Source organism: Phalacrocorax aristotelis, chromosome 1 (genome assembly GCF_949628215.1).
Source record: "Phalacrocorax aristotelis chromosome 1, bGulAri2.1, whole genome shotgun sequence".
Classification (NCBI taxonomy): Eukaryota; Metazoa; Chordata; class Aves; order Suliformes; family Phalacrocoracidae; genus Phalacrocorax; species Phalacrocorax aristotelis.
The window spans coordinates 47377887-47405705 of record NC_134276.1 but is presented as its reverse complement, the minus strand read 5'-3'; the positions used below and the strand labels follow the sequence as shown (position 1 = coordinate 47405705).

At 39.9% G+C, this 27819-nt stretch overlaps 1 protein-coding gene across 2 annotated transcripts in view; it reads right to left on the bottom strand.

The window, feature by feature from the left end:
- Nucleotides 1-270: 270 nt before the first annotated feature.
- Nucleotides 271-27819, bottom strand: part of SLAIN1 (SLAIN motif family member 1) — a 53520-nt gene continuing 25971 nt past the window's right edge. Inside the window, exons 3-8 of one of the 2 annotated variants that reach the window (XM_075089266.1) lie at nucleotides 23265-23414; nucleotides 21304-21453; nucleotides 18754-19092; nucleotides 8539-8703; nucleotides 5494-5794; nucleotides 271-1371 (exon numbers count right to left, since the gene is read on the bottom strand). In XM_075089266.1, the coding sequence (XP_074945367.1) occupies nucleotides 1296-1371; nucleotides 5494-5794; nucleotides 8539-8703; nucleotides 18754-19092; nucleotides 21304-21453; nucleotides 23265-23414 (1181 nt within the window). In that variant the 3' untranslated portion in view covers nucleotides 271-1295. The remainder of the gene's footprint in view (nucleotides 1372-5493; nucleotides 5795-8538; nucleotides 8704-18753; nucleotides 19093-21303; nucleotides 21454-23264; nucleotides 23415-27819) is intronic. The other variant, XM_075089262.1, reaches the window with a different exon arrangement.

Sequence of the window (27819 nt, the reverse complement as noted above, 5' to 3'; positions counted from 1 at the left end):
TCTGAACATTAAATTGAAAAAAATTCTTAAGATCGTAATAAGATTGATTTAAAAATAATACATATCTGTCTTCTATGCATACTACGGCTTCAAAACACAATTTTAAAAAAATCAGAAATTTCATATGAACTTAGTTACTATTTGCAAAAATCCAGCATTACCTTTATAACATAAACGCTAAGTAATAAAAGCTTCAGGAGCTAAGTAGATGTCAGCTGCTAAGTTCTGACAATGTTTACATTGCACACTCAAGAACAGCATTATTGCCGAAATAGATTCTTTATTTCTGAAACATTCCAAAACAGCAGTATACACAGTTGTAATCAAATATTAAGTCATATGCCATTATAAGAAAGCATTGATTAGTGCAACTGGATTTTGTAAAAGATCTATCAAAAAGATTTATTCGCATTAAAACTCATTTTCTATAAGCAACTGTTAATAAAACATTACAATTTTATTCTTTGTAATAAAGTACTGAAAATCAACTGTAGATTTAGAGATCACTGTATCTTTGTAAGTGCAATGTGATTTATGCTGCCATTTTAAATACAAAACACTACGACAATAAATTAACAATTGAACAAATGGTGAAAGACCAACAAAACCATGCTGACCCAGCTGGATGGCAGTTTCCAGTGAATGCTACTTATTTTTGTGTTTCTGCAACATAAATATACTGCTTTGTATTGCCAATGGTACGATTTTGTAAGATATGTTCCTAGCGCTAAAAAAAACCAAAAAGTACATTACCCCAAAAATATTATTTATGGCACAAAAAAGTTAAATGATCCCTCTGTTGTTCAAGGTTCAGGCAAGTTTAAATGAACATAAGTACACAAAATAAAAGGTACTGGAAACACTAGAAAAAAAATTTAAGCACATACATTAGTCCCCCCAAATTCAAAATAAAATGCATGATGCCTTTACACTGAATAAATTATCTCAGAATTTCAGTATGGCAAAGCTGCCCGGAAAGCGTTATCTCCTAGTTCTTCCCAAGGAAATAGTCTGGTACTTTGCACATATATAATACTTTCTTCAATTCCAAATGCCAGCACTGCCATTGTTAGTCTGATAACAACGCAGCTGTTCAGGTAACTGATTAAGTGCAATATTTAGTATTCGATAAGGTGTTCATTTTTTAAAAATGACATTGCATTATGGATGGTTACATATTAAAATCCCGGGGGAAATAATACCGTATGAGTCTCCTTTCCCAAATCAGTGTTACCCAGCCAGCTGGGTAATGAAATTCGCATTATTTATTTTTCACTGTTGATGGGCATCCTTCATCAATAGCAGCCATCTCTCCAGTTCCCATCCCGCATCGTGCTGAGTGATGAAAGTGGCTTTGGAGGCTGAAGAAAACTGTATTAAATGAACGAGAAAAAAAAAAGAAAAGAGACACAGGAAGTCATATTTCATGCGAAAGATTATGTTAACAAACATAATTTACTTCTGTAGCAACACTGGCTTTGTGGTTTGCTTGGAGACATCACTCTGGGATGTTTCTGGCTTCATGCTAATACAAATGTGAAAATTAGGCCACTTCCAATGAGACCCCATTACTGTTACTGGTCTTAATAGGATAAAAGGTTGGTAAAAAGGACTTTGGTGCATAATTCTCATGACGCATGAGACCCCTCTAAATGGGAAGATTTGGTTCTTCAGGACTAAAAGTGATAAAACCCTATTTTTGTCACTACAGACAACAGATCTAATGGGAAATATTCGCTAAGAAGTTGTGCTCAGCATGCTCAGCAAAAATAAGCACTTTATAAAAACACCATGCACTAGTATTAAAGAATTTAGGCATCTTATCGGTTGAAGAACTCTACAAAGTCCTGCTCCAGACTTACTTATCCAGACACACAACAACATGTTTCCATCCCAAAGCCAAAGTCAGAGAGCCACCAGTCCCAGCACCAATGCCCCTGGCAGGGTACCTGCCGCCCTCCAGGCCCCCACCCTCACACCTGGGCGGCATCTCTCACTAATGAATGAGAACTTATTAAAAAAATGCTTGTTGACCATCTTCCAAACCCTCCAGGTATCACTGAGCTAACTGTGGCAGAGAAGAGTGACAAAAGGAGAAACAACCACCGGATTTCATTGGACTGTCAACTCACTGGTGACGAGACAAGCTGCTTCTAATTTGCCACAACCATATTTTAGCTACACTACAATTTGCTGAAAACAAAGTGTCCGAGTTCTGTGGAACTATTTCTTATAAAACCAGGTCTTAAGCCTTGTTCTCACACTTCTCTGCTTTTCCTTGTGAGTTACAGATGCCTCCTCTCCCTTCCAAATGCCCTTGGCTGGAAAAAGGCAGAGGTATGTTGTAAGGCAGGCAGAGTCAGTAAGTTAAAAGCAGTAACCAGAGCAGCTTCTCACCCCTCTGCTACAACTGCTTTTTAGTGGCAAAAAAATTGCACTTAAGGAAAAGAAGTGGTTAAAGTTAGGTTCAGCGAAGCTGCTTTTGTGCAGCTCCACTTTGTTACAGTATCACTTATCTTTGATTTAAATCCAGTTACTTGAGGCATAAATCATAACCTGCCTCTGCTGTTTTCTGCAACTGCTGCTTTAATTTCTTTTTTCCAAAAAGAAAAAAAAATGAAGGTATGTTTAACAATCTTCAAGAGAAACTGGAGAGGACAGAAATAAAGAAAAACTACCTAGGTTGAAAATAAATGTAAGAATACTGGTATGTATCCAGGATCGAATCTCTGCTACAGAACAGTGAACAGGAAAACGCGCCAGCATTGAAAACTGTTTCAAACAAGCACAAGCTGTCAGTATGATGCTATGTGGTTTGAGATAATAGGATTTTGGAGGGTCTGTAGTCCCTTTCTACTTTCCCGTCACCAGCTGGACTGCAGCATCTGGCTGCAGCACAAGGCAGCAGGAACCTTGGCTCTGGAGCTGCACTTACGTTGCTGCTGTGCCTCTGCCCAGTACCTGAGATGATCCAGACCCTGACCTGCTGATTGACTTCGTGGCTTTAGCTGGCACATGCCTTGTCAGTGTGGACTTGTCTGGAGACTGGGACTGTTGGCTGACCCTGGTCACCATCAGTGCTGCTCTTGGTTGGGTACTCTGGGGCAGCCTGGCTGTCCTACTCGGCTGCCAGCTCACCTTGCCTTACTGGAAGCTGCCCTTGCTGCCCCTCTCATCGTGCTCCCGGGTAAGGATAGAAAGTGGAGGACTGGCAGACAGGGGATGGGAGAAGGTAGGTCTGCCCAGAGCATAGAGTTGGAAAGGGATGCATCAATCCATTCAAGAGGAACAACAACAAAAAAAGTGCTGTCTCACTTGTAAGGCTAAGTAGAGATGCACTGTACTGTTAAAATTTCTTCACACTGCTTTTGGATGCATGAATCTCTGACGGCAAGGAGAAAAGCAGTTAATATTTAGCCACATTGGTTATCTTGGCTATTATAATTTTATTTTACAAATTATCAAAAGCACTCCTTCATGTGCTTGATCCTGTGCAGTAAATACTGAAGTTCCCAAATGCAGACCCCATATAAAGTGTCTTAACAACTTATTTTAAGTGTCTAAAATACCAATAACTTAGCTACCTCACAGCTTGACCACAGGCATGTAGACACAGCTTTGCTCTGAATGTGCACTTCTCCCTGAATATCTGATTGATTTAAAACAAACAAACAAAAAAACAACTACCAAAAAAACCCCAAAAGACCTTTTCTACTTTTAATCAAGTTATGACTAAAACCACTTCAATTTTCAGTCTACTAACAGAAGCTAGAGTCTTAAACTGATGATCAGAAACACCATTCCTTAGAAATGACCACAGTGACAAAAATCAACAGTGAGAAAATCTGCGGGTGGTGGCTGAATTCCTTCCAAGAAAATTCCATGTGAACTGAAGCCACCCTTGTTTTCCACATGAATAAATAAAATGAAGCGAGGATCTTAAAGAAATGTAGGCTGAGCTCCAACCTGCCCATGCTTTTAGAGACCTAGAAACTTGTCATTCCCACAGTGCAAAGACCATCTATCCTCACGGATCATTGGTCTGGCTCTACGGCAACATGTGATGCTGCTAAGGTACTTCTGAAGGTGGAAAGACAGGAGCCCAGACTTTCTAGACTATAGCTTTGTTACTGATTTGAATTGGTTTCTATTAAAAACAGTATTAAGAGTCCAGCATCTCACCCTCACACTGCAACCTCTTAATTTTTTTTTTCTTTAATATTGTCTGTTGTATGAAAAGTTACAAAAAAGCAAGGTACTGGTCCTCATGGCCCAGAAAGTCTCCTTCTCACATGTTGCTGTGAAAGATTTAAGAGCTCTGCAGAAGAACGTGAAGTTGAGGAAAGGAAAAAGAAAAAATGAAAGAAACCCCTCTACTATAAAGAACCAACAGAGAGAGTTCCAGCAGAGAGCAAAGGAGTTCATAATAGAAATCTCATGGTATCGTCTTCATCAAAGAAGAAACCTGACAGCTTTTTGTCAAAGTTTCAACACAGTCACTCAAAACCTGTTGTCAGTCACATTGGTGTAATCCCCAAGTTTCTCAACCAAAGAGAGAATGTGAGCCATTGAACTTATTCTGGATCTAGCCACTATCTAGCAAAAAGCATAAAAATGGTGAGAGCTAAACAGTGACAGTTCATCCAACAGAATACCAGGTGGTCAAGCAGCAGGCCCTCACAAGAGGGGAGATGTCTGTGATGAGAAGAAATAGTTGGAAGAGTTGACAGAAGTTGTCAGAACTTTCTCTTTGAGAAACTTCATCGCCTATTAATCACAGAACATACAGCTAAGAGTTTAACTCCCAGCTGTGATAAGGGGATTAAAAACAGTCTCTTCCCTCAAGCTTATTCTACTGCTTGCCCTTAAAAAAAAAATATATATATATAATTTGGAGATGAAATTCTCTTGGAAAAATGCAAAAATGCATTTGCTTAGCAGTATAGCTCATTGCAAGTATGTGATACTTCAGGATTCCCTGTTTGCCTATTGTCTCCCAGATGGAATTGAAAAGGGTATTTCCTTCCTCATGAGGCTGTAATGTCACAAGTTGCATTTTTATGGTCTACTGCCTTGTAAAATAACAGGGATGCAATTCTTTCTGTTTGAGTACTCTACGATTTGCTCATCCCGTGACACTGAAATGGCAGTTGGCACAAGTCTGGACGAAGACAAGCCACATATGTTAATGATATGAGGTTTCCATTTATTTTGATTTCTTATTGATGGGTGGCAATCCATTCTTATTTTTATGTTATTACATTCTATCAATTATCATAGTTTACTAGGCACTACCAGCAAGAACTGTCCATTACTATTTCTGGAAAGAAATCTTCATCCATTCAGTGACTCAGCACTGGGAGCTAGAAACTCCTCTGTTTTATAGCCCAGCTTCATAGTCAGGAGAAAAAAAAAAAAAACAAACAACAAAACCCCAAACACAATCTAAGCCAAAGCCATCCACATAGGGGAGGAGGCCTGTTTAACTCTTACCTTCGAACTGGCTGTGCAATTTTACTTCTGGGTATGCCACTCCCATTGATGGCCAGCGATGGTCTTGGAAGAGCACTGCGCCCTACAATCCCTTGACTGGCAGTCTTGTTTGGCATTGGGATCCCAGTGTTAGAATATAACTGCAAGTTGTTGGACACTGGAATACTGCTGCTACTACTACTACTACTGCTACCTTGTATGGTTGGGCTTACGTAGGCAGTAGCTTTGAGAGGCTGTCTGACAGACACTGGAAAATGTCCCACACTGTGAACTCTGTGTTGAAGCTGTCCTGGTGATGGAACTGTAAAGAGTGGTAGAAAAAGAAGTAATAAGGTCAGTATGCAACAGATGAAGCCAGGTAGTAGTACTTATTTCTAGATAGATCTGAAAAGGGATAAACACATCATTATAGAATTTACTTGCTAATTATAAACTGCTGAAAACCCCCTTGGATCCAATACTGTATCCAGTAACACTGCACTGAACTAAAATACCCTGTTCCATCCCCATCCTGAACAAAAATCCCACCCCATATTCATCCTTCTTTCTACCCTCAGAGAGGTTTCATTAGCCATTACAAGCACACTAATTCCACCTACACAATTAGGGCTTTAAACAGAAGAAATTGCTGAAGGTATAAATTAATTACTGTTAGATCATTTAGACTGTTGTACGATTGCTTGCCATAACCACATCTTGTTTAAGGAACATTGCATTAAAGCATTAGAAAACATTGCAGAAGTCTAAGCTTTATGTATAAAACTAATATTCAAGACGCTTTTACAGCCTTTTTATAACAGCATATTCCAAGGGCGATACTATGCAGACTATCATCTTAAATCAATGCTGTGGGTTCCAGAAGCTTTATATATATCTATTTTCTACACAATCCTGCCCTCTGGTGTATATCAGACGCGCATTTATTTCAGAGTCCACATATCAAAAGCAAACTGTCAAAAGCTTGAAGCACATAAACTAACACAGCGCATACAGGCCAATCCTTTTTCAAGTCTTTGAAAAAAGACATCTTAAAATCATTTAAAGACACAGGAGAAAATACAGATGTGTGATTCAAAAAAACAATACTGGCAATATATTGCTATGGAACTCTGATCATAACACAACTCCTTAAATATCACAGCACAGCCATTTATTAGAAGTGTTCATCAAAAATTATTTCTGAATTGCATTTTATACACACACATATATGCATACATAAACACACAGAGAAATATTTCTAAAATGGTAAATAAAATTAAACTCTGAACGCACTAACATGCAAATTCTAGTGGGAACCTGAACTACTTCCATTCTCCTATTCAAACAGGACAAAAATCACAGAATCACAGAACGGTATGGACCTCTGGAGATCATCTTGTCCAACCCCCCTGCTTGAGCAGGCACATCTAAAGCAGGGGCCACAGGACTGCATCCAGGTGGGTTTTGAATGTCTCCAGGGAAGGAGACTCCACACCCTCCCTGGGCAGCCTGTGCCACTGCTCTGGCACCTTCACAGGAAAGATGTTTTTTCTCATACTGAGGTGGAACTTCCTCCGTTCCAACTTGTGCCCATTGCCCCTTGTCCTGTCATTGGGCACCACTGAAAAGAGTCTGGCCCCATCCTCTTGACACCCACCCTTCAGACATTTATAAGCATCAAGAAGGTCCCCCCTCAGTCTTCTCTTCTCCAGGCTGAACAAAGCCAGGTCTCTCAGCCTTTCCTCATAAGGGAGATGCTCCAGTCCCCTGATCATCTTCATAGCTCTCTGCTGGACTTGCTCAAGCAGTTTCCTGTCCTTCTTAAACTGGGGGGCCCAGTTTTAAAAAAAAGAAGTAAATCTAGCAGTCAAGTATATTTTCCAGAGAAGATGCAATTTAATAGTTTTGAGCCTTCCAGTACCGAAGGGGGCCTACGAGAAAGCTGGAGCGGGTCTTTTTACAAGGGCACATACTGACAGGACAAGGGGTACTGGCTTTAAACTGAGAGAGGATAGACTTAGATTAGATACAAGGAAGAAATTCTTCACTGTGAGGGTTGTGAGGCACTGGAACAGGTTGTCCAGAGAAGCTGTGGGTGCCCCATCCCTGGAAGTGTTCAAGGCCAGGTTGGATGTGGCTTTGAGCAACCTGGTCTAGTGGAAGGTGTCCCCGCCCATCACCGGGGGGTTGAGGCTAGGTGATCTTTAAGGTCCCTTCCAACCCAAACCACTCTATGATTGTATGATTTGTAAATTCTGCTCAAATTTGAAAGAAAACACCCATGGGAAAAGGTTTTGCCTTCTCCCTCCAAAGCTTCACAGGACATGGGAGGTGTAAGTTAAACCCTTTCTCCTGAGTGTAACCAAATGAAATCCACTTTTTCCATTTCTTCTTGGAGTACCTCAACCACTGTGCTAAAACAGATGGGTTTGGATCTTGATCTACCTGTTCACAGCCTACATTAATAATTCAACATCCACTAGATCAAACCTCCCTTCATCCCCCCCATCAGGAAGTCACCTAAATTAATTACAGTGTCACTTTATAATTCCCCCACTCAAGTAGTATATTATACTTGAGGATATAGTCCTCTGTTTACCACATTTGCTTGGAAGAAAGTAGCTCAACTTCAGTAGGAGAGAGGTCATGTATTTTAAGATAGTGTTTATACAGTGTACTGTAAAAGCAGCATTTTATAATTTACCAAGAAAAGCAGTTTTCAATTCTAGTATCAATACTGAAAACGTACTTATATGAATTATTTGCATTATTGGCGCTTCTACAATACTATTAATTATTATTATAATTTTAGTTTTGAAGTTGGCACAAAATAAATGGGGAAAAAATAAAAAGGAGGTGATGAAACTCTCAATACTGCATAATGAGATCAGCAGATTTTGCTGTCCAAAATAGAAACTTTGAAAATCCTGAGCTATATTAAAATCTGGTGCAAAAAGGAACACCGGTTGCTTTTAATTTTGCATTAAGCAGAAGATCAGTGACTGGGACATGTATTTTACCTCTCTATCGCTTTCTTGTGTGCAGCCAGAGAACACAGGTACTTACTAGACGACTGCATCCTTGAAATCCCATTACTCGCTCCATGCAAATTGGAGTCAAAGCTCTGACTGTTCCTCACAGTGACTGGAGAACTAGCACAGCCAGCATTACTGTTAATGGTGGGGGTACTTGGCATCCGAGCGAGGTTAGGCATGCTTCTTCGAAGTTTATCTGAAGCAAAAGAAGACAACATCCACAGTCACGTCAGAATTTCCAACAAAGACAACCAGCCTCTGAAAAATCTCTGTAGATAATCAAAATTAGAACAAATTACTTCTACATAACTAAAGGCTTTGCTCTGCAGGAACAATATTAATACCTTATTGACAGCCTACTAATTGAACCCTTCTGACTACTGCAACAACACGATTATTCACAAATAATTTGGAAGACACCAATAAGCAGTACGTTTTCGGAATCACAAGGATTTAAACACTACAGTGCCATAATAAGGATGAGTTTCGTGTAAATGTGTAAAGTAGGTCAGATGAATCATGCCCTAAATGTGCCTGTTTCTTTGCAGTGAATACAAAGCAAGGCTGTAGTGACAAAGTCAGACACTGTGGATGTCTAAACACAGGTGAGATTAATCTATCCTAAGTGACTAAAGTCTTCCTTTCAGGTGCCAATGAGACACTAAATTCCGTTCAGTACCTAACCTTATTAACATGTCAAGTTTCTGCAGGTGGCCATGCACAAAACCTGCTAGGTCTTCATGCTGTTCCGTTGCTTGGAGCCCTGGGTTGACATCAGGATTTTCAAATCCGGTGGGTTTCCCTCCTACCCCTCTTGTTGTGCCTGATTTGGTGGGCATTTTCAGAACAGTCCTGTAGGGCCTTTCACAAAAAGAAAGCTGCAAATGCTCCAAATGTCTCTGGGGCAGGTCCAACAGCTAAGACAAGTGCTTTTAAGAGGTCAGAAGATGTCTGCAACCCGACTCACGCTAGTCAATTTGGAGAGAGAAGCTGAAACCAAGTCTGACATCTCAAGCTGACTTCCTGACCACAACAGCATTAGGTAATCCAATGTGAAGCTCTTTTGGTCTCTTCTGCCAAAGGGCCAAAGACAGATGACTCAATTCTGTATAATCAGAAGAGACTGGTGGGCGCAGAATGGCACACACTGAATGACCTGGTCCGAATTGCCTCCTGTGACGTGACAGACTTCAGTAAAGCACCGCTGTGGGGAAATAATGGGTCATTTGTTAAATTGTCATTGACAACACCACTAACGCTGCCCTCTTGGCCAGGTTCAGGAGCACAAGTGCTGTGCCCTGATGTGGTGGCTATATTTCTCCTGGTACCACATCAGCATGAAGGCTCCTGCCATAGGTTCCAGTGCCTGGCAGACATCTGCCTCTAGTTCTGACACTGCAACAGAAAGCAGGGATATACGCTTGTCTTCTAACAGGCAGCTACGACTGCTCTCTCCAACGGCAAGTGGGGCATTTCAAAGTTGACACCTTGGATTTATGCACAGGAATGACATCACACATGGCTTGGAATTGCTGTTTTGGGTCGACCTCCTTGCTCACACAGGGCAAGTTCAGTCCACAGAAACAACGAATTGACTTAGAAATCTCTGTTTAACCAGTCCGCATAAATATATAACCTATTTAGCACCATCATGAGCTCCTCTAATCCTTAAAGCTGCTAACAACTGACAAGTAATAAGAAGTGACAGTACAGTTCTATCTATACAAAGTTTTAGTAGTCACTAACAGTAACTTCAATATATGTGATGCCTCTGTAACCCCAGCAAACTGAGTCACAGCAAGGCTACAACTCCAGCTGTTTTTTATGACTGATCCTCATGATAAGAACTCGTACAGAATCCTGCAAACAGTCAAAAACATCCTTGTATTTTAACGGTCCAGCATTTTTCATATCCTCATGTCCCGAGTCCCAACTACTACTGCCTTCCTGCCCTTGACACTGTATCACGCACACTAGTCCTGTAATGATGAGACCTTCTTCTCTGCCGTCAACTAAGGTTGACTTTCAGTTACTGTAGATGGTCTGACATAGAAAACCATTGCTGCCTAGGATATAGTTTAAATATTCTTGTGAATTAAATACACTAGGTTTTCATATTTTTTAAATCAAACAGTAGGCATGAGAGGTAAGATAGGAAGGAGTTCAGTGCAGGAAAAGGAAATGCAAGGTTTGAGTTCCTGGAAACCAGAGTACTGCCAAATCCTAATAAAGAACCAGTTTAAGGGTAATCCTTCATCAAAGAATTACAGTTGTGCTTCAGTGACTCATCACTGTACACTGGCAGGCTGAAACTGCCAGTGGTACAGCAACGAACATTAGCAAAGGGTGGTTCAGTCAGGTGGTAAGTATTAATATCACTGATATAACAATGATAAAACAGTTATCAGGCTTCCAAAACTGCCCTGGGGATGCAAACAATGGAACCCATACAGCTACTATATGTCTCTATTTCTGAAATACTCATGATTTTGCAAACTTGAAAGGGAACTCTCTTCCTATGATGCAATCCTCGTCCCAGAGTGGTAGAAAATTCATGAATATGAGATGGCTGTAGCTACTGTTAATTTTGGAGCCCTAGCTTACCCTTTAACAACCTAGGTTGTGAAACCCTAGGTCGTTACAGCACTTGGCAAAAAACATTTGAGCAGTAGGATGGTGGTAGGGAAGATGGCACTGCATAAAATAGCTTTTCTAATACTATCCACATATCATGTTGTAATGAGCAGAATTCCTTGGACTCTACATGCTCTTCCACTCAGGGATTGCATCAGCCACCACAGGCATCCATGCGCCTTGAATTGTCCAGTGGATGCAGCTACAATAGCAGGAAAAATAGGTACAGAAGTAGCTTTGATTTCCTCCATGTCACGGGCAGTCATGTCTTTTGCCTCCTGTTCATTAATCCCTTCTTATTCCAGCAGACTGCTCTGCTGCTGATTCATTCAGTCCTCAGGCAGCAGATTCCTGCTGCACCTGCAAATTCTCATCCATCGAGCATCTGCGTTACTTCTTTGATGGGCCCTTGTGTCTGCTGAGATAAATGGCCCTGAAAAGCAATAAAAGTAGCAGGTCAGTTCTGTGTTTGGGGAGAACCCAGAAACGTTCATCTTGATGGCATCTTGCAGCTTTCGTCTCCTTGGATGATGCATCCTCTTTCATCTCTTTCTTGAAGTTTGTTCTGTCACCTGTTCCCATCCTAAGAACAGCGGAAAGAGTCTTACAGATGCTTTGTTTGTAAATTAAATGCTGTCTCATATAAGCTTGATATATGGAAGCAGAAGGTGGGAGTTATGTGATCTTAATATTAATTTCAGAGTGCTGAGACATGACTAGGTATGAACTTGCTGGAAATATATGAGAAAAACACAACAGGTATTTTTCCAAGCCGCTAGTAGCAAACTGTCCCTTTCTAGAGTTCTTTGCTCTCCTAAGACCGATAAGAGAATTAACAGAGAGATGGAGTAGAGCTGAGATATATTCTCAGATGAAAAGTAATTTGCCCAAATAGTCCTGTTTGTGATGAATGCTGAAATTTGCTACAGTTTCTGCTACATCATCTGCACTAATCTGGTTTAGTGGCAAGCCTGAAAAAAAACCCCATATCATCGGTTGTTTACAGCTCATTCTGTTAGGAAGATGTGGATATAAACACCAGCGAGGAACTCCAGAGGACCTGTATCTTCTACAGCATCCAAAGTTATTGTGACCCACTACTGAGTCTCAACTATAATCTAGGCCAAAACAAATATGATGTTTAAGTAGAATGCAGCCATATAAAGCATCACAGATGTATCTCCGCCTACCCCAGCCTTTGCTGAGATGTAATAGCATGACCTACAGGCATTGTATTATTGAGATATTTGAAAGTGTGAAGAAAATGCAAGAGTAGGTCATGCAAGGGAGTTAATAATCAGTTCTTGGTTATTTCAGCTTCTCAGAAGAGTTCATGCATATACACACACGTGCTTGTTCCTTCATGAGGGCCTTTAGGTGGCATACGCTGCCCTTGTTTCACTTATCTGCAGCAGAACAATACACAAAAATTCAGCTACTGTATGTTTACACTTTTCTCCCACGTAGCATCCATGCTGAACTGCCTGTTGCCTACAGCACAGGAAAAGCTGGGAGTTGTGAAATACAGGGTCCTTTGCCCTCTGTTGAAAATGTGCATGAAAGACCACCACAGCACAGATCATATTCACTGCTGGTGAGAAACAGGTCAAAAAGCAGGAAAAAACGTCCCTTATTTTGTCAAACATTCCACAAAATTACAGTAAAGACAGTAGTTTGCCTCTTACCCAGCTGCTTCAGTTCTGATTTTGTCCAGGAATTTCTTCCCCTGATGCCATTCCTTCTCTGAAGTGAGCCTGGGATTGGTGACCCAGCTTCTTTCTGGCAGGACACCAGAACAGGCAGCACCTGCCTTCTGTCTTCTGGTCCCAGCACTGCTGGTGGCCACCCCCGTTCCACCGCTTCTTTTTTTCCTTCCTTGACCTAATACTATCACCAGCCAAAGATTAACATCCATGGAGCACGCAAACAGACCTTGCCCTCGGAGCAAAGCTGCCCCAGAAGAGGTGCACTCCTGGTGAGCTGCCAGACTGGGAGTTCTGTAGCGGGTTCTTGTTAAGTATCATCTTCTCTCTGCCAAGATACCTCATCCAGTGAGGCTCTCCTTGCAAGGAGAGCTTGAGTTGACTTTACAGTGAAGTGTCTTAAAACACATTTATTTATCCATTCATTGTTATTCTCTGCAAGCATTGTCAATGTTTTATTTGAACAAAAGAACTCACAAGCCTTGCCAAAAGTGCACTGTTGTTAAGGAATGTGATACAATGAATCATAATTATTAGTGTCTCAGAAAAATCTGTATCACCATTTAAGCTACACTAGCAGTTTGTTACACTATTTAAATCCATCACACAAACCCTGAAAATTCAGCTCTGCCTTATCTGTATTGCACAAGTAAGTTGGAGGAAAACTGTAAGGAAAAAAATCTGTGCTTTTCTCTTTTAAATATGATGTTCTATATTATGTAGATATTCAGAGTTTGTTCTGAAACCCTTAACAAACTTGTAGACTCAATTACAACTTCACTTCAAGGGAGTAATTTCTCTTCCTCACCTTTGAAGACCTGAGTTCAGTATCTGCATTACATTTGTTATGGTTATCACATTTATGACATCCCAAATACACCAGGGTCTAATTAAAGGTCCGTGGAATCATCAGTTAATACAACAGGGACATCAGTGTGTAAAAATACAAATAGAGATTAAGAACTAAAAACAAGGCTTACAGTGAAGTGAGAGATACTATTCTTCATAATTGTCAATATCTACATTTTACTAATGTTGAACACTTCCATTTTATTGAGAATTATTCTTTCATCTCACCCTGGCTTCATGGGCATATGTCTCCCTCCACAGATAGTTACAGCAAATTAAAGATTTTTCCATTATCCTTCCATGACTTCTCCCTGCTGATTACTATTCTCAGTAAAACTCCAAAGGTGACTAAGTTAAGATGTTTCCCTCTTTTTCTTTAATAACGGGTCTGCAACAATTTCCTACCATGAATTCTCCCTTCCTTATTGAAGAAGAGAGGTTATAAGCAGAAAAACACTCTGTAAATCAGTAAATCAACAAGAACAGAACTTTTCCCACCTCTCCAAACATACCAATCAATGTTGGTCTATACTGAACTGATACCTAAACACACACCTACTGCCCCTGAAATTCTGCTCTTCTATATCTGCCTGCAGTTTGCTTAAAAAAAAAAACCAAACAACAAACCAACAACAGAAACATTTGCAGCTTTCCAAGTGAAGCAAGGGTGTTGCAACAGCCAATGATGATCATAATATTTTGCCTGAGAAAAGCTATTCCCCAGAAGCATATGCAATAAAGTAAGTCATAACTAGTAATGTCTGGAAAATAAAAGCAACATTTTTTCAAGTAAATTGTGTCTGTGGCCAGTTTATGAAGGTAGCAACCAAGATTAAAAGTTAAAAATTAACATGAAAAGGTATCAGAAAATATAAATTAAAATTAACCAAACTGCAGGCACTGCTACTCAATGAAGGATGTATTTTTTCACCTGCTCCTTCTTACCGCCTTGTAACTAACTTCTTTAACTGAATAATTTGTCCAAACTACAAAGTTTCTAAATTTCAGGTACTATACTAATGGTCACCTTAAAATGCGCACGAAATAAAGGGTGCCAGGGTAAAAGTTTATGAGTAAGCTTAACTACAGATCTTGAAAGTGGGCCTGAACACAAGAAGATCAATCCCATTTATTGTATCTTGCCTATCCTGGAATTCGACTGCTCTGGATGCTTCCACAGTACTGTAGTTCTCTTACTTCTGGTTTCAGAAAATCAGAACTAATAAAGGGCATAAAAAGGAAAAAATAATAAAGTGACCAAGCAGAAATAAAAAATACTTTTAAAAAATTTAAAATGGAAGAAATTACTTCTGTGTCACAGTCTAAGAGAGTGTACTGTACCTTTATGGACCACAAAGCAGAAAACAGCTTAGTTTTTTGAAATTTGGTGATATTTCTTATATGAAGGTGACTAAAAACAAAGTATTCTTGATATTAATAGAGTTAGCAACATTTTAAGTTGCTAACCATGAACTCCTTCAAATCAGAGGAAGGGGAGAGAGGTATAAACATAAATCTTTCCATTGTCAATATATTAAAAGCTTTGTTAAATTATAAAACACACACTAACTAGATGAACTCACTTTAGGTACTTGCAACAGATACTCAAAAGCTATTCATCTCCTGACTCTCTCAAATCTTCTTTAAATATTTATTTCTGATCCACTAACCAATTACAGAATCCCTGAAAATGAGAATGCCTTAAGAAGTTCAGAGATGAAATTTTTCTGACATAACTCATCATTACAGACAGTTCAGCTGATTGAGGGAGAGGGTGTAATTAAAAAAGAAGAAAAAAAATCAGAATTCATGCAAAGGTTTTCTATTAGTAAATTCTTGGCAGAACTGGAAATAAAACTTACTTGAAAGCAAAGTTAACACATGCACACACACACTCACTCTACAGGCGACAGCTGCAAAATGTTGTTTGAGAGGTAACAACAGGTATGCCTGCAGCCTATGCTACAGGTAACCCCAAATACACTTTAAACACATCTTACCACACTCACATCTGTGCACATCTGCCACTCTGTGCCAGCATTTACCTTTCAATACAGCAAGCTGTTGGAGACTGGCAGTAAACAGGACTGGTACCATTAACTTGGACAACATACTGGTGGGATAAGGCGACAGAAAGAACTGGGGCCTGAGGGTGGGGGCTAGAAGGTGTGGTATTTTAAAACAGAGGTATGGTATTGTATTTTAAAACAGATGTACAGCAATTCAAAACAGGGCAGTGTCAAAATTACATCAAGGGGCAGCACTTTGCTAAAAGACACTGGCAAGAACAATGTCTGAGTTCAAAATTCTGGCCTCAAACACAGCTAGAAAACATTTGTGAGAGTATTCTCACCCCAAGCATAGGCAGAAGATTACTAGGGTGCCAGGAACACCAGACAATCTCTCTGCTATGTAAAATGCAATCCTGTGGATGGAGAACAAGCAGACTGTTGGCTATAGTGAGACTGGACACCCAGTGCGCAATTCAGTGCCTATGTAGATGCCTCATGCCATTTAAGAGACCCTGGGTTGTCTAAGGCATCAACAAAGCCCTGACACACAGCGATAGTGAAGTCAAGCAGGGTGCATCCAAGTACCTCCTATAGCACTAAGTGCTTATATGTGGGCAGCTGAATTGACCCTTCATATACATGTGGGCACCTACACCTCAGCATCTAAACATAGGTGCTCCTCATCAAGCAACCAGTATTATACTCGTAAAAGAATTATTAATGTTTTCCAAGTTTAGCACACCTTCAGCATATTTGTTACTGTATAGGTAGTTAAAGTTAGAATATGTACCTCAACTCTCATGCCATACCAAACTTCACTAAAAGCAGGTAGGACAGCATTTGTTCCTAAAGGCAAAAAAATGTACTTGAGCTAAACACATAGACAAGTTTTGGAAAGACACTGGGTCAAAGCTAAACACTGCTTTTTCACCCCAGACTCAGTGCCAATTTCCAGCATTTCCTTGCCGCTTACTCTTCTTCTATGGAGAGCTCTGTGAATGATCACATGAACCAGTGGCCAGACTGTTGACTACACGTACAAGAACACAATTCATCTCTCTGGGGGAAGAGAGAGGAAGAGAGATTTGGGAAGACTGTTGGAATGACCAAGAGCAGTACAGCATGTGGCATGTGCAATTTTGATTAATTCTGGGTGATGCTTTCCACATATATTGAAAGCAGTAACTAAACCCTTTAGCCCCTCCATCAATCACACCCTTCTTTCTCATTTGCCTTGGTAAACTCTAACAGTGTGGAAACACACTGTCCGTCATCCTAAGCTTCAGACAAATTCTTGTATTTGCAGTCTAACCCCATTTCAACATGTAGGAGTTCCTGAAAGACAATGAAATTGTTGCCAAGATGATGAGAAGTACCGATAAGAAGATGTAAATCTACTCGGATATACTCAACGCAGCGAACACTTGACTCCTTGTCTTCCAACAGAACACAGCCAAAGTAAGAGATTTCTCACCGTCAGTATTTGCCACTCATGTGGATCACTGTTGCATGAGTCAGAGGCTGAAGGCGCAGAAGCCGAAGAGATAATTCCCCTCTAAAGACAGCAGTACTGGCTATGATAGGACTGTCTGCCATTCCAGCAAACAGGTAACTGAAGTCACGTGTGTCCGTCTTCTCCATGACACCAAACAAACTACCCAACACCCCAAAGTTCTTGAGAAAAAAAGGCAACCAGGTGGTAAAATTGGTGGTGTTTTACACTTATACACTTTCTAGTTAATAAACTAGCAGTTTAGTATTTTTAGTACCCTGTAAGTACTTTCTGAGGTTCCCATCTGGAAATCCAATGCTTAAGCTCCACTGACATGGAACAGGAAGAAGTAATTGGAAAAGCATTTGGGGACCATACAAAAAGGTCACAGCACCACACCCTGCCCTCATTCCTGAATCAAAAATGCCCCATATCCTTCCCTTCTATCTCCCCAACAAATTTTCTGCAACCCCATTAGTGCTGTCCCATTCTTGTACCTCACCAGCATGGGAATTAATATGGCACATATGCTGTACCAGGGAACACCCACATCGCCCTGCCCTCTGCTAACATCAGCCTTCTTTATACACTGACACTTGTCGATTATTCTTCCCATGTCTTACTTTGAATGCAAGTGCTTTTGGCACCCACCTGTCATGTCTTATTTGTCAGGAAAGCAACATGCATACCTGTAGCGCTCTATAAATAGCAAATTCGTGTTGTTTTGAACACCGCATTTATTTTCTTGCCCAAGGGTGAGCTGCAACCTGTAATATTGCAAACAAGACCCTGACCGAAAACTGACTGTTTTGAATTAGCTTGGGGAAAAGACTGAAGGAATAGGAAAATAAGATGCAGCAGGAGAAAGAAAATTGTGATCGTAATAAAGAATGAAAGGAAGGTGACAGTAACAATGGAGGGAAACTTAAGTCTTGAGTAAGCACCGAGAGACAAATCTTCTAGATGCTCTGGAATACATCACAAATGCAGTGTAAAGAGCAGCTATAGCTCAGGATAGTTAGGCAGTGACATTAGCTCCCACTACTTTAACAGCCTGCCGTACCTGACCTGGAACAGAGGCAGAGAGTTGACCCCTGCCATAAGCACTCATTGTGGATCACAGCATAACTGCATTAACAGCAGTCAGGAATAAGAAAGGGAACGAAAATCTGAAAACCCTATCTTATATTTTACTGTATCCTCAACGAACTTCCCTGGGCCAAGCTCAAAAGCCTGGTCAGTTCTTCTAACCAACTATTAGCCTGCTAAAAGATGCTGCTTTTCTTCTTCACTTCTGGTCATACTTGCAGTACTATAAGACAGACTAAAGCAACAACTTTCATGACCAGGTCACAGATTACATTTTGTAGCAAATTATTTAACAATAACATACCTCAATCACTTGCACAGGCTTAAACTGCTTGTTACAATTAACGGACTGATCTAGCTGTCATTCACTAAACACACTTCACTCTGTTGGCACAAGTTGATCTTTAAAATGGCACTGGCACTTTGCACAGAGAAAAGACCACTTCTCAGAAAAGGATTCAACCCACCTCCATTAATCCTATTTGGTTGCTGCTCTGGAGTTTGGGCTTGAGGAGAGTAGTAGGGCTGCTGATAAGTACTTGAAGGGAAGTGTGGGGAGGTAGGGCTCCTCCTGCAGTCCCGGATACTGGAGAAAGTCTGTGAGTGAGGAATCCCTCTCTGGAAGGGGGAGCAGCGAGTCAGCCGTGGTTGCGGAGGTGGGAGGTGGTCAAACTCTTCCTCGTCCTCAAGACTACAGCGATCGTATTCCTGGTCGCCGCACATCCCTTTCTTTCCCGCATGCAGAGAGACGCTGGAATTGTGCCTTGACACAGATGCTGAAGTTGAAGCATAATCTTGCCTAAGGCCTGTAAATTCCAAGAAGAGGATGATTTGGCTTCTGCTAAGTGATGATCTTTTAACATGCACTTCAAATCTGAAAACTAAGCAGGTGAGTAGACCTAATTTTACAGCAAGAATTGGATTTACAATGTCACCAGGCTGATGATCTGAGGTAGGATTCATCTGTTCTAATTTTCAGTGTCCACCTTTCAGGCATCTGAGCATGATTTATTTCCCTTGAGATCCCTTTTTAATAAAAAAATAAAAAAAGAATTGCATCTTTGCACTTGCATCTCCAAAATGCAGTACCTGTGAGATGTCTTAGGTGCCTCCTGAAGGCAATTCATCTTATGTTCAGAGGCATCTATTTCTCTACCAACAGAAACTCTACATGAGTATTAAGTATTTAACTTCTAAACACTCTTAATCGGAGGAATTAACACTCACTCTACTACTTTTCCCGGTTATTGCTATTAAACTTTTATATTCATGCAACTAAAATGCTGACAATGACATTTTCTAAACTTAAAACCCATGTAAATATTCTGGCTCTCCAACCTCCCTGAACCAGAATTAACTCCTGCTAGCAGCCAGTCTCATGGAAAAATCTTAGTGGTACACAGCTGTGTTGTAGAAAGGTACGCATCCTACCATACACACCCCCTTCTCGGAATGCCAGGTTTTGAAAACCATCCCACTATTAGTGATGTCCCAGAGCCCTTGTACATCCCCCTTTTCCCAACTGCACAGCAGCCAAGGAAAAGGGGGGTGTACATCATATTTCCAGGAGCCAAGTAATTCCACCAATAGCTGCTGATAACAACTTTCCTAGATTTACAAAAAGTCCTCAGCTTTGACAGATGTCTTTGCTTTATAACGGAAACTTCTTAATATGCCTTCCCCATCCCCCCTTGAGTGGGAGTTTCTATTTGTGGCTGTGAAGAGAGCGTGCCTACGTACACGTATAATAGTACCACTTTCCACAGGATTAAGCGGACAACACCCGTCACGTGCTCACATGCTCTGTACCAGCTGCTACTGCAAGGATGAGATACAACCATTACACCTGACACAGATCAGAATAAAAACAGTGTTTCTCCTTCCAGTTTACCAATGACCTGAATCGTCAAAGAGCTAAGTACCTGAAGTCTTTTTTAAACTTCATTCTGACAGAGATGACAACTGTCATTTAAGTAATGCCATCCTTTGTATCTTTGATAATAATTTTTTTTTTTAAATTATTATAACTTTCACATAATGCCAGAAACTTTCCAAGCTGTGACCACACACATTTGCCGGCTAAGAATTCAGCTGTCTTGGGAAGTGTCATACTTGCTAATTTCTCTGCTGAACTTAACGAGTGCTACCAGATGCTCAGCAAGTTCAACTGCTGACAAGCGATTGTGCCGACCTGCTCAGTCTGGTTGCTGCAGCCAGATCACAGCTCTCATTTTTTCTTCACATTTTATTTTTATTTTACTTAATCACTTATTACTTGGCATTTTCCTTCAGTCACCATCTCTGAATTTCTCTTGTTTTTCTTCTCATCATTTCCTCCTTGATGTCTCACTTGGCACTAATAGCAAGTGAGAAAGATACTGCACTTACTTTCTGCGTGACTTCTAAGTCAAATACCATTTATTTATGAATAAAGACATTTTCCAAAAATTACTGCCAAGCCAAATTATAATCGATGCCAAACAAGCTTTTGGGCTCAGATTTGTGCATAATCACTAGTCTCAAACCAAAATGTTAAATTTAAATGCCCCAATTCAGGATTTAAAGGGGAATTAATTTCAAAATTCATCTCACAACAAAGAAAATCAAAGCTGAGGCAAAGAAATCCATGACAGCTGCTTATTTTTACCTTTCTCATGAAACATATGCATGAGAAAAATGCTTTAGTATCTTCCCTCCCTAGAAAGAAAGTTACTTTAATTAACGTGATAAGATATTATAAATCTAAATCTAAATGTACTCAGTGGGTATAGTGCTACCGGTTGGGATTCAGAAATATATAAGTATCAAGTTTTGAAAGATCCAGTACTATTAACCTGAACCCAACAACGTGCGCACCTTCTCTCTGCAGGTGAAGAGTTTTTCCACCTGTCACTCAAGATGAGACACCGTTTAAGAAAGATCCACTTGACTGAGACCAGTCAAGCAAATGAAGCAGTTTTGAATTTTATGAGAAATCCTCCTCAGGCCATTTTGAAAAATGAAAAAAAGCCACGTACTCTCCTCCTGTAGACGAGCCATGATCTGAACATCAGTGAGGTCCTGCAGCTTGTATCCCATGGAGATGGAATCATCCTCCAGCTCCGAGGTGCTCAGTTCACTGTCTATCGATGACTGTGGACTCAATGGGGAACTCCTAGAAATGTAACCTATGTAAGAAAACATAACCTTTAGTCTGTGAATACGTGATGAAAGCTTTCAGAAGTGTAGTGCAATCCACTAACAATTAACAAAGGGCTTCGATACTTGTGAGAAGCCGTAAGCGTAAGAGATCATGAATTCCTCTGCTTGTTCCCAAAATAGCATCACATAGACCAGACAATGAATACCGTTCTGATACAGCTCAGATTAGTTAGCGTAGTCTAAACACATCTGCATATGAATCCTTCTTAAGGGACTGTGGTTCTCCCTACTCTGTTCTGAAAAGCAAGTGTGTATGTGTCACCAACTTCTGCTCAGTACTCAAGATTCCACCTCAGAGCCATTTATCTAAATTTTTCCTTTTTTTTTGTAATCATCAGATAAATCAATTACAATAACAATTAAGACTGAACATTACACAACATCAGAGAAAGCTTTGTCTCCTTCACAGAGCTACCCTTTGGAGAGGGCTCTGGATTCTACTTCTTCCCTGCATGACAGTAAAACAAACTATATTGCTATTAGTTGCATGAGCTAGTTGTTGCCCAAATTTAAAGAAAAATTCTTCAAATAAAACAGTAAATCACTTTCTATGATCCTCTGGACCACCAGAGGCCCACAGCCTGCATGGAGAGAACTGCTGTGATGATGGCTCATCAGCTGTGCCTGTATCACAGATGTGTTTGCATCCTCTAGCACTGCTCAAAACAGCCACCTAAAATTCACCCTAAATTCAGCTGTTCTGCAATAATACCTCTAACAGAAAAGGGCACACAGGGGATTACTCTGGAAGGATTGTAAGGGGTAAATATGTTTCCTTTTTAAAATTTGCAAGTTACAATGGTCCTCAAGGTTTTGCAGAGGTAATAACAGCTTTGGAGCAGCAGTGGGAAGCTAGCAAGACACCTGAGGGTATCTCGAACAGCGTGAGGTGCCTTCATTTAGGAACTAAACTACATCCCATTTAATAGGGGAGCTTAGACATCTCACTCACACAGCAGGCGTTCAGTCTGGAGCTGTATCTCACCCACAGTGCCCATATCCCTAACAGGGCTTTCTGCCCTGATTTCATGTGTTATAAAGAAAATTGTGCATAGATCAGTGTGACACTGATGCTAACTTCCTTAGGCCACATCTGTTCCCACCAGCAATAAATGTTAATGCCTCTACCCTAGAAGATTATCTTCTCCAATGCCACTGCACATTAAGTCATAAATATAAATTGACTCCCAATACCTGTAGCAAAGAATATCAGAGAAAAGGAAAAAGGCAACCCTTTGCGATTTACAGCTCACAGAAAGTCTGTATTTTTCCTAAAACTCCTGTGTCCCCTGAAAATCAATGACAAACATGAAATATATCTTGGATCGCAGCAACAATGCCAACTTTAAAATAGCTATGATTCTGCCAGCTATTTTTATAATAGGTAATTTCTCCCTGCAACTTCAGTACACAGCTGCACAAATATTTCTGTAGGCATCAGCAAGGGGCACAGTGGGGCAGAAATGAGCAGTAAAGGGGAGACAAAGCTGGGGACTGTTTAAGCTGACACGGTCTCAGCTATACTCTCAGGTAAACCGTTATTGAGAAATAGGCTCTGTTGCTAGCATCGCTTTCCTATAACAGGCTGTGTAACACAGAAGATAACCTACACTACTAATTAATTGTGAAATTTTAGGTCATTTTAAAAAAAATCTCCCTCTGAAATGAGAGTCTACATACAATCATCCAAACAGTGTATTGCTGTTAAATGCTAGCAAGATTAGATTAAATTAAGCAACTTCATAAGCATTGTAAATTGATAAAAAAAAAGCATTACCTGTCCGTTCAGGTGTTAGTATTGCTTTACTGGAGGTTTTAGAGAAGCTGGGACTATTAAAGCCATTGGTATATGGGGTGAGTCTTGCAACAGGGCTATAGGGAAAAGCCAGGGAGACAGGTGTAGAGAAGAGGTTCCGCCATCGGCTAGCTGTTACAGATGCGAGGGGGAGGGGGGAGGGGAAAAAAAATATTTACAGTTATAAATAGAATAGTGCTGTTAGAGAGAAAAATCATCTCATCTTAATCTGTGCATTATACATTTTTTCACTTATAGCAAAAGGTAAATAATGGTCAAAGTTCAGCAGCAAAACAGAGGACCAGCACAGCCTTCTACATCTAAAAGTGTGCTCCAAAAGGTTTTCTAGCAAATACGCCTTGTTTAACTTTTTATATATATACACCATTTTGGTATATATTTCTTACATATGTCACTGTGTGCCAACACACAAGTAACAGAGGAAGTAAAAACCACTACAGTTAATAGAGAAACACAGATTAAATTTGTAGTGCTCTTCAAGGAATGTTCATGGCAATCAATCACCACACAATTGAATTAGCAGTTAAATTATCAGTTATGAGAGTTCAGAGACCACACCGCAGTAAAAGATGCTTAACCATCAAGTGCTAAAAACAACTGTAATCCCATAGCAAGCTTTTAGGCTACCACATTTTTCCTTCTCTTTTTACAGCATCAAATTCCTGATTACATAAACATGACATTTTTTCATTGTTTTTTGAGGATCAACCAAATTATAGAACAGAACACCTCTTTTTCTACATTTTGCTTAGAACAAGCTTGCAAGGCATCTGGTCTGCTCAGTAACACTGCAGAGAGCTAAAGGTTATTTAATTTACATTTTCTTAGCTCATTGAGTAAAATATGCACACAACTATCCTTTGGTTTGCCTATTTTTTTCACATGTGCTCAAATGGTACAATAAACAATACCTACACGCTCGTCAGAAAAGAAGTAAATAGGAGAGATAAAGCTGTTTTAAGTAGAAGAAGGCAAAATTTTAAAAATATCAATTTCAGAAAACCCATTCAGATACAAGCAAAAAACCAAATTATACTGTTACATGTTTATTTGTAATAGGAGCTATTTTGTCCTGACAGATGTTATGTACAGTGATACAAGAGAGGGAGCTAGGAACATACCTATACCTAGCTTAGAAATCAATAGCATAATCTTGATGCTTAGCAGATGTACTTTGCTGTGTCAGATGCCACACACTGGTTTTCAAAACTAGAAGAGACCAAAAGCCCTCAGAAGCTGTTCTCCATCACACAGCTAGTTAACACCACAAATCTGCCCTGTTATTTGGACCTGTTGATCTGCTCATTTTAAACACAGACACTCAAATAATATTGAAGCTTGCTCTACTTCAAAACCCCCAGTGTTGACAAAATGAGTTAGCAGGACATAAGAACTTTATTATTCCTTCTTGTTAACACCCACACCAAGCAGCTGTGAGAACAGCAGGGACGTGTATCTCGTTGGTGGGCTGTCAATCTCACCCTTGCAACCTTTTGGAGCAATCGGTTTGTCATCAGTCCAAAAGATGCTATTTCCTCCCTATTCTTTTTGCTTTGTCCCACGCAAAGGTATTCCTGCATTTGTAAGAAACAACCAGCCTTTACTACTCTTCCCACTTATGTTACTAAGGTTGGAGTGAAGGCAACCGCCTGGTTCCAGCATGGGCACAAAGCAGTCTGCCAGGGAAGGGGAGCACCTGCAAGGCTCCATCTCTGTGGGAGGGAGCTAAACTACAGAGTAGTAAGACATAAAAATGCAGATTGTGATCTTTGCTGTGCCCTCATCACAGAATTATTGCAATTCCCTCATTTTTCATGATTCTAGTTCCTTCAAGCTTAAAGAAATCTAAATGTCTGAGATTTAACTATGAGCAGCATCAGCACCACTTCTAGGAAACCGCTCGATGCCAAGCAACATGACACAGACTTCCAGGCAGGGCTATTTGACCTTAACATTCACTAACGTAATCAGGTCAAAAGTCAAGCATGCAAGTGTTCCAGGACAAAAACAAGAGCAAATGGACACAACTCTACAAACTAGTAATTAACACAGAACCCTGGGGATGAGATTAACTCAAAAGGAATTAATAACTGCAAATTGATTTGAGGCATTCAGTGCAAGACATGCACGCGATAGAGTGGATCTCAATATCATACCCACAGCTAATATTTGTCACCTCCACTAGAAACCATCAGTAAGGAGCAAGGGATGACAGTTCCTTGTGATTTTATTTTTCTGCCTAACACAAGATCCTGTTTTGTAGCAGCCTGATCATTTGCCAGGCCAATTAGCTGCCATCGTGTTCTCACCCCCAGATGTGGTCAACTGTACAGCACAAATAAACATCATTCATTACTCTCGACAATAACTGCTGTGAGCTGGCCTGCTAAGCACAAAGCAACAGTTATTGCGGCAATGAAAGCAAGAACCCACACCAAGAATATAATTAGTATTTATGGCAAACCAGATTCCAAACTCCTCTTTCAAATAATATGTGTTTTCAGGGAAAGAAGGACAAAGAAGCCAAGAAACTCTATCTACACTAATCTCTCTACATACTAACTATTCCAATCTAAAATATCCCAATTTCTAGAAGTTTTGCCACCTGCCTAAAAAATAATCTTCATCGTGTTTAAGCATCAGCAAAGGACTAACACTTTTTAGGCATACAACTAACTCCATTGTTTAGGATCAAATACAGAAAAATGTTTTCATTAGGTTTCAAAAGGAAATACCAATACACATTGTGTACTTCTGCAGTATTAACAAAGACACCAAAATTAGACTTACTGAAGTCTTGTGCTAATGCCAAAACCGAAGAAGTATGTAGGAAGCGAGGGTTACAGGCATCTTTGCAAACAGATAAATTAATGTAATTTTTGTAAAATCCCAAATGGTGCAATGGATAGTCAGTTTAGGATATATATTTTGCTCCAAACTGATTGCGAGACTGCCCTGGTTACCATGGTAGAACACCACTATGGTATGCATGGATTTGCTCTTCGTTACCCATTCCCAGTAAGCTGTTTCCACAGATTGAGACAATGCTATGGAGAGGAAAGCTTCTGAAGAACCATCAAGAGAAAAGAAGTCAATCTATTTGATTTACTGACCACAAAGAGTTAAATGCATTAAGAATTTGAATTATTGAATCATGAAACCCTTGGCTTTTCACACCAACAAAAGAACTAATATTCTCTAAAACAACAAGCACAAATTGTCCCAGTCAAAGTCCACAGACTGGAAGTGCCCAATGTTTCAGGTATTATTTCCTTGGTTCTGATTAATTCTTAGTAACTAGACTGCTGATAACATACTGCTTTGCACAATGTATACTGTAATATTTTAAAAAAAGGACTTGCCAACATGACTGCATAATCAAACAATACCTTTCCCTTAAAAAATAAAATCAGCAAGGAGGGAGCCTGTTCATAACTTCAAAATATATACTAACACAACTGAAGGTTTAAAAACTAATTAAGACCTTACTTCTATAGCTTCCTTGGAGACATCAAAATGCTAAAATAGACAAGAATAGTAAATCACACAGAAAAATATGAGCACACAAACACAAGTATTCACCATACTGACTCCTGTGAATAATCAGCATTTGATAAGAACTGATGGAAAAATTCACACAAAAACCTGAACAAGTAAACAACTACAGAATTGCATGGCTCAAAAGGAACAAGAGCACCCTGCAAAACGAGAACATGCCGCACCCTATCAAAAGCAATTCCTTTACTCAAAGCAGTTTTTCATTTTAGCTGCATAAGGTACATAATTTCTAAACATATAGAAAAGCATGATTTTGAAAGTGAAGGTGAAGTTTGCTATTCAAATCAATGGGAACATTCATAAGCTGGGACATGAGGTATAAACAGCACAGATTCTCATTACATTGCTTTAATTTTGTGGGGTTACACTGATCTAAGCAGAGACAGATCAAGTACATGTCCTGTACTTGATGAATCAGATATACCTAGGACATCATATTAACCAAGGATATCAGGGTTTCCAAGAAACTAGAAGTACACGTGAATTTTAAACACCTTCAGTTTTCATAACTCCATTATGAAACTCAGCGAACTCAGTTTGACAGAACAGTAACTTACTGTCACTCTGAGTGACACAAATGAAAATATTTCTTTGCTGTAAAGACAGAAAACAATGAAGTCATAAATAACTCTGTTGTACTACTGACTAACCATACTAAACTGCATCTGAGGAGCTATCTAGCTTGTTTATTCACTCAATTAGCTTAAGTTTTATATACGCCTTCAGGCCAGAGTCAAAAATACTTTTAAGCTCAAGCTAAAAATAAATTAAATTGCACGTATGCAGGTATTTGAACATGGGTACTAATTACACAGCCTGAACAAAAACACTCTTTTGAGCCAGCAACTGGAGGAGTATTTACAGCCCTGTCAATCCAGTAACTGCAAGTTTTGAACACACAGCACTTTCCTGCCAACATACTTTCCTCAGAGCAGGAAACCCAAACCACTTCCCTGGT